Genomic DNA, 18,656 nt, shown 5'->3' with positions numbered 1-18,656 from the left:
AAATTGGTTGCAAATTATCCTATAGCAATTCAGAAGTCCATTTTGCTTCTAAGCATTGTGCTAAATTGTTTCTTCTTCCACTAACAGTCTGAACTAATAAATGGTGTGTTGTGTTTGTGGGAAGGGTTGAAATATTTTCATTCTGCAGTGCCATCAGCCTGTCCATAGATTGACTGCAACTAGGAAAATTCTTCACTTCATGGCTCCTTTTTCAAGTTTGAGTCTGCAGGTAGTGCTGCATAAAATGCCTGCATCCATATCCCCAAGTGTGACCCACTCTTTATTATTTCCTACTCTTGGGAAAAGTGGCACATGCACAGCACTGTTACCCTCAGACAAAGGAATCCTTTAATGCAGCAGGCAAAACCATCCCATGGATTCCTCATAATCCTTGTCCCTGGTCTCCAGAATAAGCAGAGACTGGGATTCTGATGTGGCTTCACAATGCCTCAGTGATGCCATTTCAGCTCCTCAGGGATGGAGGGCACAGAGGATGCCTGGTCTCAGAGACAGTGAGTGCACACTTTACACCATCCCATTCACTTTGGAGTGTGGTGTTTGGGGGGGTGGCTCACAACTTTTACATGTCTAGAGTTTGATATATTTGCCCTAGAGTCCTTTTATATTTAGCAGAAGAAAAATATGCAAATCACATTTCACATCAGCTGGTCTGTCATGGAAACCTGCCTCCAGAGATGGAAAATTGGCTCTATTACCTGTCTTCCTTCTCTTTTCATCTTTTTTTTTTTTTAAAAAGACAAGATCTTGACCCAGGAAAGATGTATTTTTTCTTACCCAGGTTTGCATCCTCCTTTAGTCCAGCTTGCATGCCAGTCTTTCTGCAGGCACTGTGCTTGCATGAGCTGTCATCTGCCTACTTTGGGGAGACCCAGCATGAACACAGGAGGGGGTGCAGGAACCCACAGGGGGGATGTTCTGGGTATGAGAACTACTTTGCCCTGGTATGTAGGAGGGGAACATTATTCTTCAGGCTCTGCCTGTCTTTAGACAAAACATAAAAGTGCATTTTTGCAAGTACTCAGATGAAGAATGGAAGGACTGTTCACCCAAATGAATCTAGAATAAAATGACTGAGTCTTGTTAAAATTGTCCATGTTGTTTAACTGAGGCACGTGAAGTCACTGCAGACTTCTTCAGTTCATCCGCATTACTTTTCCCTCTGGCAAGGATATTTATAAATTCCTGAATTTATACTGCTCTGGAGGGTATTCTGAGTAATGCCCCCTTTTTGCTACGGACGTGGCTCTATTTCACTGATAATTTACATTTCCATTAGCAAAGCATGTTAGGCCTTAACTGATCTTTTCCATATACCCCTCAAAATGGGTACTGGAGTCAAAGGGTGCTGAACACAGTAAAAAAGGCAGAATTTAGTCAATATTTGCAAAGCACTTTGGAGTACTTGAGCATGCAAAACATAATATTGGATAAATATTAGTTTCATTCTGAGTTAAATCCTGAAATCTGTACTTCAAATGTTCATAATTTCTGAGCTGAGGCAGATATGTGCATATGAAAAGATTTTATTTGGACTTAGTTTGCTTGCTTAATTGTTGATCCTAAATGAAGTGAAGACTCTCTTTGTTTTGCTTGGCTGAGGGGGAGAAAAAAAAAGCAACACCCTTTCCTACCTTGGGTTTTCTCATTTTCTGTCTGAAAAGTACAGGCCAGCACAAAAAAGAAAATCATATTTGATAGTAAAGAGGGATCCAATGTCTTGTATTTTGATATTTCACACCATGGATTTGCATTTTAAGACCTCTTGGTGGTGTTGTGTAAACCAGATGTAAGCCTGACTGCTTTCATTTTCCCTTTTCTAGGAACTGATGCATCTCAGTGATAGGACTGTCTCATAGCAATTCTCAGTGGTGACATTACACACTGGGGATAACTGTATTTATGTCATTTTTATTATGCAAAACTTGCAGATTAAGTTGAAGTTGAGGCTGTAGTAGCCATCAATGGAAAAGTGATACATATTTTTCCTTAGACCACTGATTAAGGAGCAAAGGAATATATTTTTGTTTAGCTATCAGAAAACCCCCCAAGTGATTCCTGGTAGTGAAGTGTTGCTGAACCACCTTTGTCTAGACATCAAAATGGAGAGCTGGAGAGAATTATCAAGTTCACAAACACACTGAGGAGTACAGGACCTTCCTCTCTCTTTTCAGGTCTTTCCTATCTTTACATATCTCCTCTTTTTACACTGTCTGCAGTGAGTATATCATTTATTGGTTAATAAGTTGTCTGACAAGATAGCCACTTTGTACCTAATTGTTCAGTTTATTTATGTATTATTGATGAGCCTAGGTTTGAACTCTGCTTTCCTTAGAGACTGCTTGATAAATCTGTTGGCTAATCCTATCTAAGGAAGGGACTTACCTGCTGTAGCATAATACATGACATTGCTTTTGCTGTGTATTCTTAAAAAGGAGCTGGTTATACATTTCCAATAAGCTGTGTTTAACAGAAAGAAGTAAAATCACATATATAATTCACATTGCAATCTGTGTTAATAAAACATCTTCAGTGATGTACTATAATGCTTAAAATACTACCCCAGCTTTTAAATCAATGTTCTCGCTATTTTAGCTTGTAAGGTTCTGGCTCATGTAGCTAAAAGAATTTCTGAACTCCAAAAATCTTGATGAGTAAAACTATTAGGCATGTCAAAACACTTGTGTATTGCTAATATGATCTGAAAGTATTGGAAATTAATCACCTTATACTTTTCAAGGCAGTAGTTACTATTTCAAACAAATTAATAAAACACCAAATTAATTTTCTATCAAAATGTGAATCTAATGACAGCACATATCCATACTCTGTTATTATTTCTGAACTTTTGACTTGTAGACACTGACATAAGGGAAGCTGGGGAATATTACATGAGCTGTAAAGCACAGGAAGAAGCAATGATACTGTATGTCTAGCAGTTTATGAATACAGCTGTTAAGACTCAGGAGCCTCTGCAAAACCCTGGAGTCTCTTAATATTCCTCTTTAGAAGAATATCACAAAACAGATTGGTGCTAAAACCAAAGAAGGCTCTGTGCTGAATGTATGAGCCCATGTAATGGCTTTCCTAAAAATGAGAAAAAAGAAAACCCCACCTCAATAAGAGTTAAATTTTCTGAGTTTGATCAATTTCAGTATTGAAAACAATTGGATTATACCAATATAGACCCAGACCAGTGTCTTGGTACCAGCCCCATCTGTGAAAAGGTGTTTAATTCTGAATTCCATTCAAATCAAGGACATTTTGCTACATCAGGAACCACAAGATTATTTCAATTGGTGCTGCGTTTGCCTTTCAAAGGAGCCAAATATGGGTTTGGAAATATTTATGCAGCTGTTGTGTTTCTGCTGGAGTTGTGTACTTGTACATCTGAGTTTGCCCATTTGATTTTCTTTGTTCCTTCTGTACTGGCTTGGCTTGGAGGTTTTTTTTTTTTTTTACCTAATAAACACAGAATTAAGTTATTCTAGATTGGGAAAGTTTAGTTTGGAAATGAGTTTGACTGTTTGAAGAAAGCTTATTCTGTGTAGGTCAGCAGAGACATAATCTTGGGCATGACCACTGAAGCTGTAATTTTTAGTGGGTTCCTCCATAACTTTAAAACTTTCAACTTGCATTTGAGTCTCCCAAACAAAAAGAACCCATTTCAATAAAAATCATTGAAGCCATGTGTGCTAATTTAATGGTCTTTAGGCATAAAACGTTATGATAAGTTTCATCATGTGTTTTATCAAATCCTGAGGACAGTATATTAATATTTCAGTAGCTTTTACAGAAAGGTGAGAGAATATAATATGGAGCACTAAAATGATAAGGCATATTTTTCATGGCATTACTGTTATAGAGTATTTTCACTGATTAATCAAATGGCTAGAGTCTGACTAGGCTATGAGATTGCTGAATTTAAACAACAATTATTGTACAATTGGGTAAAACAGAAGCAGATATTGTGATGCTGTGGGGAAAATGAAACATCAAAAGCTAATAAGAAGCCATTTTTATATCATAAAAGCATAAGAACAGCTCCATCAAGCTTTAATCACATTGTTATAATACACACTTTAAAAAAATATGTTAGCTCATTAGCAGGGGTTATAACATTGTTATAATTAGAGTAGGATTAAAAAATATTGAGTACTGTTTCTATTTCAGTGCACTGCAGCACAGGCTGCACTGTGTGAATCATAGGATTATCTGCATTTCAAGAGGTTTGTTTCTACATTGGTGCCACGGTCCAGTTCAAAACTGCTGACACACACTTTGCAGGGGCTGGCTGGTTTCATTTCAGCCAAAATGAGGGGAGCCTGTGTCCAGCTTGCCCATAACTCCCCTCTTAGCCATGGGGTTTGGAGTGGCTGTGTCTCTCTGGGCAGCTGCAGGTGGAGAATCACTGCCAGTGAATCAGAGCCCAGCCTGGAGCTCCCTTCATGGCAAGTGGTGAAAATGAAGCACTTCCCTCCTGAAGTGGGCCAGGGTGACAGAATTCAGCTTGTTTCACTGCATCCAGGCGCTTCTGAAATACATCACGCTGCAAATTTTAAAGTGACAAAGTCTTGCCAATATTAATTTGACAAGATGATAATTGCCAATTTTTTTTCTCTTCTTAAGAGGAATTTCTCAGGGCCAGAAGTTATTTCTGCTCCAAGCTAGAAAGACATACCAGTCAATAATATCCTGTGAATGAGAACACTGCACAAGATGTGATAGAGATGAATTCAAGTCTTCATCAACAGATATTTTTAGGAAGTTGACAGCCACAGAAGTGATGTGGGAAGACCCAGCCTGTGGCCTTGGTGTGCAACTGATGTGTGAGGGAGTGACAGAGTAGAACTGAAACAATGGTTTCCCACAGTGCTACTGTGTGCTTGAACTGCCACATTCTTCTGGTGGAAGCATCTCTTTCATTTCTCATGTAAAAGTTTAAAAGTCAGCTTCATCATAAGATTCATCTTGAAAATGCTTTATTTAGAAAAAAACCACAGAGCTCTGACTTGAGTCAAAATCCATGGAATTTAGCTCTTCACCATTTGTCATAGATCATGCTATGTACCCTATTTATCTGTAAACTTCCCATAACACTGTATAAATTTCATTTATAATCATAAGATTATTTCATTTAACCTATAAGATTTCATTTATTAAGGTCTGGGAAAAGCAAAGCATTTTCTAAATAAAGTGTACAGGAAGAAAGAGGTTGATGCATGCCCAGGGACAGGATGAAACCCTGGGAACACAGAACCTGTTCAGGATTATTCATGACTAACTGGAGCACTACATTAATTTTGGACAGCACATGAGATGGTGAAATGGACATCAGTAAAGGGAAGTACTCAAGTGATTACAAATGAAGAAATGCTTGGGAAAAAGCATGTTGCCAGAGAAGGTTAAAGGAATTTAGAAGTGGCTTTCTGGAGAGGAGGACAGAGTGTCTGTCTTTATGTTCACAAGGGTTAGTAAAAGGTAGAAGTCATTAGTCTCAGCACACTGGAAGGATGGAAAAAGGCCTGAAGATAAAGCAGTAAAATGGCTGAAGAGTTTGAACCACAAGGGGAAAATGCAAGAAAGTGCCATTGCTGGGATTGTAAGGGAGGAATTGATAGTAAGTTTTTGTGGATGCTCTGTGAAACTTATTCTGCTGTTATTCAGGGGATGGCTTTGCCTGCTCAAGGAGCTTCCTCTCAGCACTAATGTGACTGTCTCATGCTGATATGCACAGCCTATTTAAAAGACAACAGCCATGGTGCTGGTAATGCCAGGTCTGAGTAACTTTATCTGATTTGCTGTGAGGAGTGTTCAACTGCAATAGATTCATAATGTATTGATGGGAAGAGCAGCAGACAGTGCTGGGTGTGACATCTGTTCTTCAAGCAGGAGGGAGGAAGAGGTGGGACATTTTTTTGTCTTTAAAGGGTTTTGATAAGAGAGAGTACAACTATAGCTTTATATTTTAGCTCTTTGCCTTCAAAACTTGGAAAAAATGAAATATATTTGCATGAACTTGCCTTTTTTCTGTTAAAAAATATATCAATTGTATAAAGGAAACAGTGCTGCAGACTTTAAAAAAGCTATTATGAGTGCAACTTGGCAAAATTGAAAGAAAAGATGAAAACATTCATGGAATAATTTAGTCATAAAGTGAACTTGAAGGTCAAGTTTTATCTTAAAAGGTGTAGAGAACACTTAGAATTTTTGAGAACAGATAAGTGATCTCACATCAAGGATATACCTTCACTGAAGTTGGTAAGAAAAAAAGTAAAACAACTTTTCCTCTTCTGCTTTTGAGTAATATTTTGAACATTTCTAACCACATCTACTCCCAAATGACCTATTTTAGGAGAGAATACTGTAAAGTTCTCTACATTGCTCTGCCAGGGTATCTCAGTTTGATCTGTAGACAATCCTAGCAAAGCAGTAAGTCAAGTTACAAGCCTTGTCAAGGTTCTGAATCTGTTGCAACTATAAGTGTAAAAATCCATGTTGATTCAGATTCTTCTTATAAACATTCATGGGCTCCCTCTTTTTATTTGATGCGGACAGACAAATAAACATGTGTGATATTTTTAATGAAAATAATCCTGATGAAATTAAGGAAGATGCTCATATACCAGAGTAATTGTGGATGGAAGCAGGATTGTCCACATGGCTGCCACAGTAGCTGTTTTGGTAAACTATGATTGTATATCAGGCCCTACAACACTCTTGTCATTTAACAGATGTCCATGTTTTCCTCAGTCCTTGCAATTAGTCATTTCTGTTATCACTCTCTCCAGGTCTGAATTAGTTCTATCTAATGAGATCCCATCAGACTGTGCTAAATATTTTGGTTTATCAGAAAGCTGACTTTTTCCATCTGAGTTTGGTACATACCTAAATATTTTATTCCTGTTTCTTTAAATGTCTGAGTTCTTGGGTCCTATTTTATCATATATTTGAATGGGTGCTTGATTTTAAGTATTTTCACACTGTCACTCCTTTCAACGGGATAATTTTAATACACGCTGTATATGTGATCCAAATGACTTGCTGCATTAGTCTAGAGTGCTGAAGTTCTTAGGTGATACTGTTTTAAATAAGATTTCAAAAAATGGCACAGGTAAAAAAATATTTCTTCATATGCCATGTGTTTTTTTTTTTCCTCACTTACTCTTTCAAACATAAGTTATTCGGGTAAGGTTGTTTAGTTTTGTGGCAATTCTCACCTTTATTTCCTTCTCAAGATCCTCTTTCATAGGACTTTCAGAATAGATATGGAATTTTGCTTGTGCTTTTTTGATTGATGTTGTTCTGTCCCATTTTATTTCTAAGATTCTGCTGCACAGAAGGAGGTGTACTTACCCATAAGAACTATGTGTATCCCATTCACTATAAATAACACAGTAGATAGAACTCTGCTCATGGATCCCTATGATACTCCATCTGCTCTCATAAAAGGCAGTGGTTCTGTCCTAAGTGTGGAAAACTCATTGACTATGGTCCATGGGACCTCTCTTCTGGTCTACTCTAGCACAAGGGGTTCTCCATGTGGATATATAAAAAAATGCATTTTAGTAATTTTTGTTCTCTGTAGATCCTTTTTATTAAGCTTCCCTGTGTTTCATTACATAATCTACCACTTTACACGATGAGATAGAGATGAACATTGACAAAAATTACTCTGAAACTCAAAGAAGATTCCTATTCCCTTACCAGTCTACTGATCCACTTCCTGTCCAATTGGCAATGGCACAATTCCCTTCTCCTTCCATGATGCAGGATCAGACCTTGTAATGAAGGCTCATCCAACTTTCTGCATCCTGGAGGGCTCCTAGTGTTCCAGTCCTGCCAGTCTACACTAATCACCTTCCTTTGGCATAGAGGAACATTCACCTCTGCAAGAATTTTGGTCTTGGAAAATTTAACCAGCCCACCAGGTTAAACAAATTTCCTCAGCTGCTATGGGCAGAAGAAGAAGGGTCTTTATCTTAGTTGTTCAAACCTTTCCACCTTATCACCCAATTTTCCCAGTGGGTGTCTACATCTATAATTTAGTGTGAATTGAGTAAAGTAATAACAAAAGCACTTGCTACTTTGATCTCAGTATGTTTATTTAATGAGTGTTCAATATGCAAAAAATAGCTGAGCACAGGAGTCCAGACCCCAGTGTACTAGGATTATTTTATTTTAACTTATTTTATTTATTATTTTTTTATTATTATTTTATTTTGTGTTATTTACAGAGCCAAGGTTAAAAGGAGCAGGAGCCCAGCTGAGAGAGTTCAGAGTTCATCTCTGCATGTTCACTGTCTTCCATTTAAATGTACACAAAGGACTAATACAGTACCCGCTCTCCCCTGGGCTGTCTTTGATACACTCTGCTGTGCCTGGACTCTGCCACTCCTCCTATCAGTCTGATCCTACTTCTTTAGCCCGCTGTGCTCAGCACTGTAACCTCATTCAGCTAGTGCTCTGCATGCAGGCTAACAACTTCAAGGCTCTGTCAGGCATTGACACATGCAGGCTCCAAGCGGGAAGCTAAACACTCCCCTTCACCTTTCCTGCAGTTTCACATTAACCTCTATTAAGTGCAGGAAAAACACAAATGCTCTAGTGCCATTATTCAGGTTTTAACTACCAGTGTATATTTAGATATTCAGCCAGCTCTCCACCTATGAGAATATACTCAGCAAACACTCTGTCTCCTCCCTTTCTCCCAATAAGAGGTAAATGGTGAGTTAGCTTGAGGAAGGCAATGGTGGTAGGTCTGGGTTGGGCATTTGTGACACAGGCATTAAAATCTGAGAAAATTTTGACAGCACTTTTTGTACTGTTTTGAGGCAGTAGCAGGTGTTTAAAATGGAAAATGAGACAAAAATGGTCTCATTTGAGGAGAATCAAGTGGTGTATTTACAAAACATTTTGTCTTTGAAAGCCGGGTGGTAGAAAAGGCAGTGCTAATCTGCAAGCCCTATCACACTTGGATCCAAGCACTGAATGGCTCCAAGTCTGGGTGCTGTGTGGCTGTTTCTGGCATTTTTCTAAGATAGGAAATGTCTGAGAGCATTTTCTTGTGAAGCAGCACTCTTGCTTCCTGCTCTGAGGCTGCTGCCAGTGCTCTCATGCACCTTTTGTCTGCCCAGGCCAGGGCAAATTCCTTCCCAGCTCCAATCTGCCTTGTCCGCACATCACTGTGCTCAGACCACATAAAGACAGCATCCCCCATGGTCCTCATTCAGACTCTCTTCAGCAACATGGAAGAAGATGAAAAGATCAGAGACATAAAGGATTTTCCTAATAAAACTAGTAGCAGAATTAAAATTAATAACAACAGTCTTGAGATATGCCTATTGCTTGACTCATCCAACTTTCTGCATCATGGAGAGCTTCTAGTGCTCCAGATGGAACAGGACTCTTCCAGGTCCTGCTAGTCTGCACTAATCACCTCCCTTTGGCCATAGAGGAACATCCACCTCTGCAAGAATTTCACTTCATGCCATTCAGGCATTTTCACTCATTTTTTTTTAGTATGCTCCTCAGCTGATAAACAAGGTTTATGGAAGGAGGGAGGGAAGATGGCAGAACAATCAGAGTTGATAGTACTAGATTGTTTTTTGACAATTTTCTTGTGATAGCCCTTCAGTGAGGTGTCAAGCCTCTTTCCTGGGAAGGGTGCCTGTCTGGAATGCATTACTGTAACATGTCTTGGGTGAATTTAAACATGTTCAAGTACAGCACACAAAATGGAGTTTAGGAGATAAAATGGAGTTTCAATTTAATACAAATGTACCACTTTGTCAAGAATGGGATTTTCCATTGTGTGTAATGTTTACAGAGAATCTGTTTTTATCTTTAATGGTTGCCATAACAAGATCAACTGTTCCTTTAGCATAGCAATTTGATTTATGTTGTATCCCATTATTTTTTCAGTCTGATTTCAGCAGCTCTGAGTAAAACAAAATATCACTCTTTGTCATCAAGCAACATGAGAGAATATCCATTCTTGGCATTTGGTTTAAAATAAACAAAATTACCTAGTTTTAAAGATTTTTCAGGATTAGTGGCTTTTAGATAATGTAGGTTACAAATGATATATATATAACCTGTAAGCAGTAAAATCACTAAATCACTAGAAATAAACAATCATTTTACACAACACTATTGCAAATTCCTAAAATGAAACATAACAAATTGTGCTGGGGCACCATCAGAGTAAGGTAAACTATGGTTTAATGATATAACTAAAGTTTATATTTAAACCTAAATCTATCTTCCAGTTCAAACCTAAGATGGGAGAAATTTGTATTTAGATTACGTGATTAATAACAGGCTTTGAAGATCTGTATGATCCTTTGAAGAAATCAGAATGTCAAGTCTAAGTGGCTTTATCCAGAAGTTGAACTTATTAACATAGCACCTTTCACCAAAATCATCATCCCTTCCTTTGCTTCTCCTCCATTAATCTTTACATTTTAGGATATCACTTTTGGGATATATTTGTGCACAAAACATTGTCCAAAGCTGCTCCATCTCCACACCCATCCCAAGCATGTTGTGGCATCAAAAGCCATTTGGGCTCATATTCCTCATGCTTCCCTGCCTACAGAGCAGCTGGACAAGATGCAGTACTGTCACATTGTGCTGCTCTTCAGTATGAATGGGAAAAAGCTCAAACATTCATGGGCTTGATTTTGTATTTTTTTTTCTTCCACATAGCTGATATAACTGTGCCTGAAGAATGTAGGCCACACATACATATATATGTATATATATGCATAGAAAGAAAAAGCAACTATGCTGTACCCTTAGAAGTCAATAACTGGATGAAAAAAGGAGCAAAATAAACCCTCATTTCACCACAACAGCCAAGAAATATTGTGTAGCAAGAAGATGGAGGTAGAGGGGAGAAATGTCATTCTCCCTGTAATCCAGATAGCACAGGTGATCCTGGTAAGGAAAACAGTGACTTGGTATAGAAGAAAGTAGCTTAAGTGGAGGAGAACATGAAGCTAGGCTGAAAGCTTGTTTAACATGTGTGTCAATGTGGTTCCTGTCATCTGAACGAGCTATATGAAGCTAATGCAGATATTCATCTGCATTTATAATCACTGTATGTGCACTTAGTTACTAGGATAGAAATATATTTTATTTCCAGATATCCTCTTTGGTTCTCAAGCCCTTCTAGCTTTTTCTGCCATCTTGCATCCTCCTTTTTGTATTCCAAAGTTTTCTGTCTATGTAGGTGATCAGATAAACATTCTCGACACTGGTGTCACCATGAGAATTTTTTTTGTCTGTTCAACCTGTCTATAATATCTCTGTGACATAGTACATGTAGTTTTTAATTTAAAGCACATTAAGAATGAATTATAAAATACTGTTCTTGCAAGCTTTGCTACTTCATGATCATTGTTATAAATGCTGGTAAAGTTTGCTGCAATTTAAAAGGGAAGATGAAAACAGGCTTTCTGGCTGTACACTGTGTGACTCTGGTATGGTGCCACATTAATAGAAGAAAGAAGCCAGTCTTGGATCCCTTAAAACAGCTTTACCACTCTGGGCATCTGCTAAACTCTGTCATCTCTTACATCAGTTACAGTCAGCCAGTGTTTATGTAATTACATCCCTAACTTCTATGAGTAAACTGTATAACAATTTAAATTAATACCAGCATTTGGGCATATTTTGCATATTGGTTGCTGAATATTACAACTTGTCTTACAAAGGGTCATTCTGAGGGGGCTTCTAACTGGCCATGCCACAGTGTGGCCTGTATGTTTTATTTATAAAAATCATTTAAATAAAGAATATTATGCAATCCTGAATTTATGTTAGAACCAGCTCCCAGTTATATTTCTTTTCATATTACAATGCAGTCATGTTCTTCATTTGCTCTCACCCAAACTTCTCATGCAGTTACACTTTAATGTGAAAAGAAATGTTGTCAAGAGTAGTTATTATCACACACCAGAATATTGTATTAGCATTCACATTTAATAGATTAAAATGAAAGATTTTGAAATCTGCTCTTAGTGGTACTGAGGGATCTTGGAGACACATTGGGAAAGCTTTATATGAAATGTCATATGATATATATACATCATACATAGGTTCATAAAAGACAGTTCATTTAACTGCCTGCCTTTGTGTTTCATCTGTTCTGTTGGGATGAATCATCCACGGGTTAAGTGATGCTTGTGCTGTTTCTTTGCTTGAAATCAAGCACAGTGAGTGGCAGGAAAGCTTAGGGACTACAAACTGAGATGGCCAACCTGAGAATGAGTACAATAGGACAATTTTGGAGGCATAGAGTAGAGGAAGAACACTGATTTGAGGACATCTTTGAGCCTTATCTGGCCATCTTTAGACTCACCCTGATCCAGATAAGTTGCTTGACCTGCTGTTGCATGCATCACTTTACTTGTTAAGCTGAACTCCAGGTGGATGTAGCATGAATTAAGGTGTCCAGGTGGAGAATTATTGAGAGGTGCCATGCTGCAGAGCCTGCATGTTACAAAGCAGTCTATTAAAGGTAAAATGATTCAATATTCATTTCTGGGGTTTAGGGGCATGTTTTGGAAGTTTCTAAACAGAAGGGGAAAATATATTAATAGAACTTTCAAACTGATCCAATTATTGGCATTTTTTCCTCTTGTTTATTGTTTTGATGTGGGATTATCACATTTGGGCAAGGTGAGCATTGTATTTGTGCTACATCAGTTTTTCTAAACCTTTTGGTATTGAAGGCTTGTGTGCACTTTTTTGGCTGGATGTGCAGGTCATATCTATTTTGCACTGCTTTGGTAGTTGGGAAAGGGGATGATGAATAAACAAATCAGCATTGCAGTAAATATTTTGTTTTATTCTGGTATACAAAGATCATATTTTCACTCTTTTATAAACATTTTAGTAAACATTGAGAATGTGAAGGAGGCATCTCCTGGCAATACCTGCTGTACAAAATGCATATGTATATGCTTCATCCTTTGAGTTTATGGGTGTTTTTCAGGCTCATATCCAGTCTTTGGAGCTGCCAAGTAGCCATGTGGACTGAGGGCAGATAATAATTTAAATAGAGGTAAATGTAGTACAAATACCAGTATGGCAAGAGTGTTATTGTCAGCTGATGCATTACAGTCCACAATTTGCATATATAAACACTACAAAATTACACATCGCATCAAATCTTGCTGACCTATATAACCTGTTACACAATATCTTGCACATACTTCTGATAAATAGATGCTAAATATTGCAGTGACTAAATTCCATGCTTGAATATTGAAGAAATTAAGTAACAAATCAGAAAGCTTCTGGGTATTTTTAGATGTTAACAGGTCACTCAGATTTGACAAACATTATGCATCAATATTATTTTCTAAACATTTACCCTAACAAATTAATACAAAATGTTGCAGAAAGTCATTTCTCATGTAAGGTCAAAAGGCCATGAAGTTTAAATTTATGTATATTTTTTCTGTTTTGGTTTCTCTGAAACATGCTCACATAAAGCCCACAGACCATGGTAGAAAAAAAAAAAAAATAGATATTTCAGACCTAAAAGAGAGCCACGAGCAACAAGCAAGAGAGGCTGAGATCCAATATCCTATTATACCAGGGGGACCACTAATAGCAAGGCACTGATTAGGTAGGCAGATAATCCACAAACAACACACAGAATTATAAAATTTCAGTATTCATGGAAAAATACCTTAGAGAAATTATTCAAAGAATGCAGATTTGGTGATTGTAGCAAGGACAGATGACCAAACATTGAAAAGAGGGAATTATATGAAAGAGTAGTATACTTCATAAAGATTCTTAAATCATAGTCTCATGCATTATGGAAAGCAAAATAAATTGAAATAATCCTTGACTGTATCTAGCCAGTAGGCAGAAAGAAATTTCTTCATATTCACTGCAACTAAACACATGCAACACAGTATTTGAATTACAGCAAAGCTTGAAATGTATCATAACAACTATAAGAAGCTAACAAGGGAAATTCAAAAGAGGAGACTCAAGGAATGATGGTTTCCAGGCAGATAGGACTCCCATAGCCAGCAAGTGTAACTATCTTGTCCATAAGATTTCTTATAAATATGATATGGACTGCATCTGTTCCAAAAAAGACATCAAACCTCATTCTAAAATGTCTGAGAAATGATGAGTTTGCTGTTGACATAGTGCTTAATTACCTCCTAAAGTAGGAACTTGTATCTTATTTCAGGGCTGAATTTCTCTATCTCCCATTTCTCAACACTAGATCTCATTATACCACTGTCAGGAAGGCTGACATCTTGCTATCAGACATCTTTCCAGGGTGTAAGTACCAATCACACTGATCAAGGCACCTTTCAGCCTTTCGTCTGACAAGCTGAATAAGTTGAGCTCCTCTAGGCCTTGCACTGGATTGCTTGCTTTCCAACTGCTGGCTGTGAAATCTCTTCAGAATTTTACCTGTCCATCTCAGTAGAAGAAACAATGCAATTTTTTTTCCAATCCAGATACTAAAATTTTTTCTCCAAAACTCTACTTTGAATGCTTACAAATAAGAACATTATTGAATGAGAAAGCTAAAAGAAATTGTACATGTCAATAAGAAACAAAAAAAGGAAAAAGCATAAATCTGTATTTTGTGATCTAAGTATCTCTATTCTGTCAAAATTTGGAAATACTCTATTCCCTATGGCAGATCTGTGTCTGTGGCATAATCCTTTCCCTCCCATGGAACTAGGACTTCTGACAGATAGTCTGTGACTATTAAATAGCTCTGGCCAGGAAGGGCAGACCATCAGCTGCTGTGCCAGGAGCTGGCACTTGTTCATGTTACTGCTGCTGTTACAAGCCTTGTAGCCTCTGGCAGAGAAAGAGGGTGAACAGCTGGAAGCTGAAACCTTTTCAGCCACCTCAGCAAAAATTGGTAGAGCCATCTGCCAAAGATACAATTTAACTTTGCCACCTCAGGGGAGTTGAACATACTTCACCTTGCAGGTAGAATATCCCCAGAAGCTCAACACTGGTCAAGAAATGTCCATGGGATATTTCATGGATATCTTCTGTAGGAGCAGAGCAATCTTAGCAGGAGGGACCTCTTAAAAAAGCTGCTGTGTCATGCAAAGCAATGGCTGAAGTCCAAAGTGTGTCACTCTAAGCATTCACACACACAAGGGGTCAGGTGCAAGTTATTTCAAACAGACCTCGTAACAGCTGGAAATTTGTGGTTGATGACTGGAGATAGGAATTCCTGCTGTTGTTCGTTTCTGCTCAAAAGGTTTGAAAAGATTTTCCCTAGCTCCTGAGCAGGCACTGGGACTATCATCGCCCTGTTGGCAATGCCACTTGAGTGGGTGTGACGAGAGTTCTGTGGGGACATTTTCCAGACTATGTAAGAAATCAGTAGTTTTACACTTCTTTGTGCTGGTACAGGATGAGGCTTCAGATCTGACAGTTTTTCTCCATCTAGACCTTCAGATTTTAATCAACTTCTTTCTATGACATTTCCGTTACTTCTTAACTGCAGTTGAGAAGAGAAAAAAAAAAAAAAAAAGAGAAAAAAAGAGAAAAAAGCCAAGAAGCTTTTTCTATATTGTATACATTTCCAGGAATGGTATTTATCATTTACAGATGGTTATTTTTGCAGTTCTGATTATGAATGTTTACTTTTTTCACACATCAAGCAAACTATCCTCTTACACCATACGGATGGGAGGTATACTCTTTCATACATTCAGATGTCTGAAAGCTGTCTGGAAATGCATTTCCTACTTTCTGATATGGGAACATTTCAGTTGGAGGGGGTTTAATTTGTTTTGAAATTTCAACTCTTGTTCTGTTCAGAAGCTAAAGTTGGAATCCATTAAGAAGCATTTTAGTGCAGATTCTATTCTCATCTTCCTTTTCTCAGTAAGTGTGCAATTCACTTAGTACTTCATTGCAACCAACAGCAATATGTATACATGGTGCACAAAATGAGGCATTTTGTTTTAAAACAGATTGCAGATGAAAGGAAACCATTCATTTCTTCCTTGCTAGCTGTAATTACTAGAGCGCTAATTACTCCAAATCACTGACATCCAGGGTCAATAAGGATGACAACAGGAACATCAAAGACAAGATTGCACACATGCAATTACAAGTCTCTAAAACCAGGCTGTAATATTATTTTATAGCAACAGTTTTTTTCAGTCAATGCTAAAAAATCAAGTTTGCTGAATGTTTACTATTATTTCCTTTGCAGTTTGACGGTGAGAACATGTATATGAGTATGACAGAACCAAGCCAGGACTACGTGCCAGCCAGCCAGGTGGGTTAATTAATCTTCTCTGCCTTGTTTCAAATTGTAATTAAAAAAATTCAAAGAGTTGCATTGCAAATGAGTGGCACTATCAGTAACTGCTGCAATCAGGAATAATCATAATTTATAAACAAAGCATTTAAGCCTTGTTTCCAGTTAATGAGATAGAGCTGATAAAACACCAGAGTTGGCGTTTGTTGAAAGATACTACCTTGTTTCCTCTCCAGAATGCAAGCAGCTGTTTTGCCAGCATGATCTTTCCTAAACAGTTGTTTTACCTTCAGGAAATAAAGTCTTTACAGGTGCAGGTTATTTGTTTATCTGACTGCAGACAAGTTAATCATTATAAGCTATACGTGTCACAAATAGATTTAATTATCGCTGATAGAACAATTGAAGAATTGCATTTTTAACACTAATCCTATGTCTGAGGAATGTTGCTATTATTACACAATTAGCAGTGGGGTTAAGGCAATGACTTAGCTTTCTGTAGCTTACAGGCCAAAAGGCTTAATGTGATGTGCAATCTTTAAAGGTATTTTTGAGGCCTTCTCCTTTTGGGGAACCACACACGCTAAATTTTTATACTGTATGTATATAAAAAAAAATCTTTTACCTTTCCACTTGACCTCAAAGATCCTATAGATGTCTAAAAATTAAAAATTTTAATTAGTGCTTGAAAGCAAAATCAGCTTTGAGAGTTTTGAGTTGTCTACCTGTTGCTATGTCTATATGTAGGGGGGAATTTTTCATTTACTTCACGTGTTTCAGTTTAACTTTGCACCAGTGAGTGGTGGGGACTGTGCTGCAGATCAGTTAGATTGTGTCAGAAACTGAGTAACATGAATAACCAGACTTGTGGTCTATGCCATGCAATATTTTGGGCCAGCTTTGGCCTGACACAACCAGGAGGCTTATGTGTAAAACTCTCATTAGGTGGGAAATAAGTTTGAATGAATAGTAATTATGTTCAGACAAGCTGGATGTAACTTTGGAGCATTCAAAATGAAATGTCTTCATGAAGTAGTGTTCTTCAGGTGCACAGGTTCACTGGGGGCAGGGAAGCAGGAGGTTGTGAGATGAGTACATGATTCAGTCAAAAAGATCATCTTTAAGGTGTTCCACCATGTTGCTTCCCAGCTTTCTGTTGAAGTCACTCTGAAATACCTTTAGAGACCAATAGTGTACTTGGCATTTAGGAACTGTGCATGATTGAACTTATTCAGCTAAGAACCCTCCAAGATCCAGAGGTAGTTTAGAATAGAACTGTTTGATTAAAAAATGAAAAATTATATTATTAATTTTTCTCTAACCATTAATCCAAAAACTGTACTGACAAGTTTTAGTATTACTATTAGATTAAAGCAGCCTAGTATCATCTCATTTTTGCCTTAAGGGTTTTGAAGTGCAAGGGCTAATTGAATTTGTTTGAAACAGTAGAAATACAAACTCTGTGAATGATTGCTGTTATCAGGCAGCTGCTACCTTTCAGAGAATCATTATGTCTGTCTTAAATAGTTTTGAATAAAGAATTGCAAATCCACATTATACATCAGAATTATTTTTCTTCTGTTGATATTTTTGTACTGTGTATGCCTGTTGTTTAAATAATTTAAATGGCATATTGAAAAATTAAGAGTATAAGTTTTAATCTTTTATGCGGTTTCTGCATGTGCTAACAAGGCCCAGATTCTCAGATATATTTATGCATCTAACACTCACTGGTTGCAGTGAAAATAAGGTTCTTAAAGTACTTTTAAAGAGCCAGGCCTAGGTATTTTAAATGCAAATGACTTTGTCTTCAAGGAAAAAAAAATCTATCAAATGTGACATTTCCAAATTCAAAGACGTCAGAAAACCTTGAATTCTTACTAAGGGTTGGAACCAAAAAAGTCCTACATACTTAAAATCTGACCATGGCAAAGCTGGACTGTGGCATGTCTGGTTCCCAGGTAGAGTTCAAAACCCAAAGGCAACCTCTGTGTCCTTTGCTGGGGATCCATGTGGCAAGGAGCAGCTCAGTTGGCAGGCAGAGTGTTTTAAGTTGTTTCCAAGTGTGCCCCAGTCAATCAGCCTTCTGTGCCTGGATGAGAGTGGCTGTCAGCCTTGGGCTGTCACAACCTCTTTTCCCTTGCTGGGATTTTCTCCTGATGCTTACACTTTGCAGTGGTTTTAAGTGAATACACAGAATCACAGCCCATAGGACTGGTTTGGAAGGGACTTTAAAGAATGTCTAGTTCCAACTTCCAGATCGTGGGCAGGGAACCTTCCACTAGCCCTGGTTACTCAGAGCCCCATCCAGCCTGGCCTTGAGCACTTCCAGCCATGGGAAATCCACAACCTCTCT

General features: G+C 37.8%; 1 protein-coding gene across 5 annotated transcripts in view; it reads left to right on the top strand.

Annotated features, from left to right (window-relative positions):
* Positions 1–18,656, top strand: part of TOX (thymocyte selection associated high mobility group box) — a 213,047-nt gene that overhangs the window by 97,223 nt on the left and 97,168 nt on the right. For all 5 annotated transcript variants that reach the window (XM_079302704.1, XM_079302707.1, XM_079302703.1 and 2 more), the window contains one exon: positions 16,253–16,318. In XM_079302704.1, coding sequence (XP_079158830.1) covers positions 16,253–16,318 — 66 coding nt within the window. The remainder of the gene's footprint in view (positions 1–16,252; positions 16,319–18,656) is intronic.

Source organism: Erithacus rubecula (assembly GCF_903797595.1).
Source record: "Erithacus rubecula genome assembly, chromosome: 3".
Lineage (NCBI taxonomy): Eukaryota > Metazoa > Chordata > Aves > Passeriformes > Muscicapidae > Erithacus > Erithacus rubecula.
The sequence above is the reverse complement of the archived record's forward strand: the minus strand, read 5'-3'. Positions and strand labels throughout refer to the sequence as shown.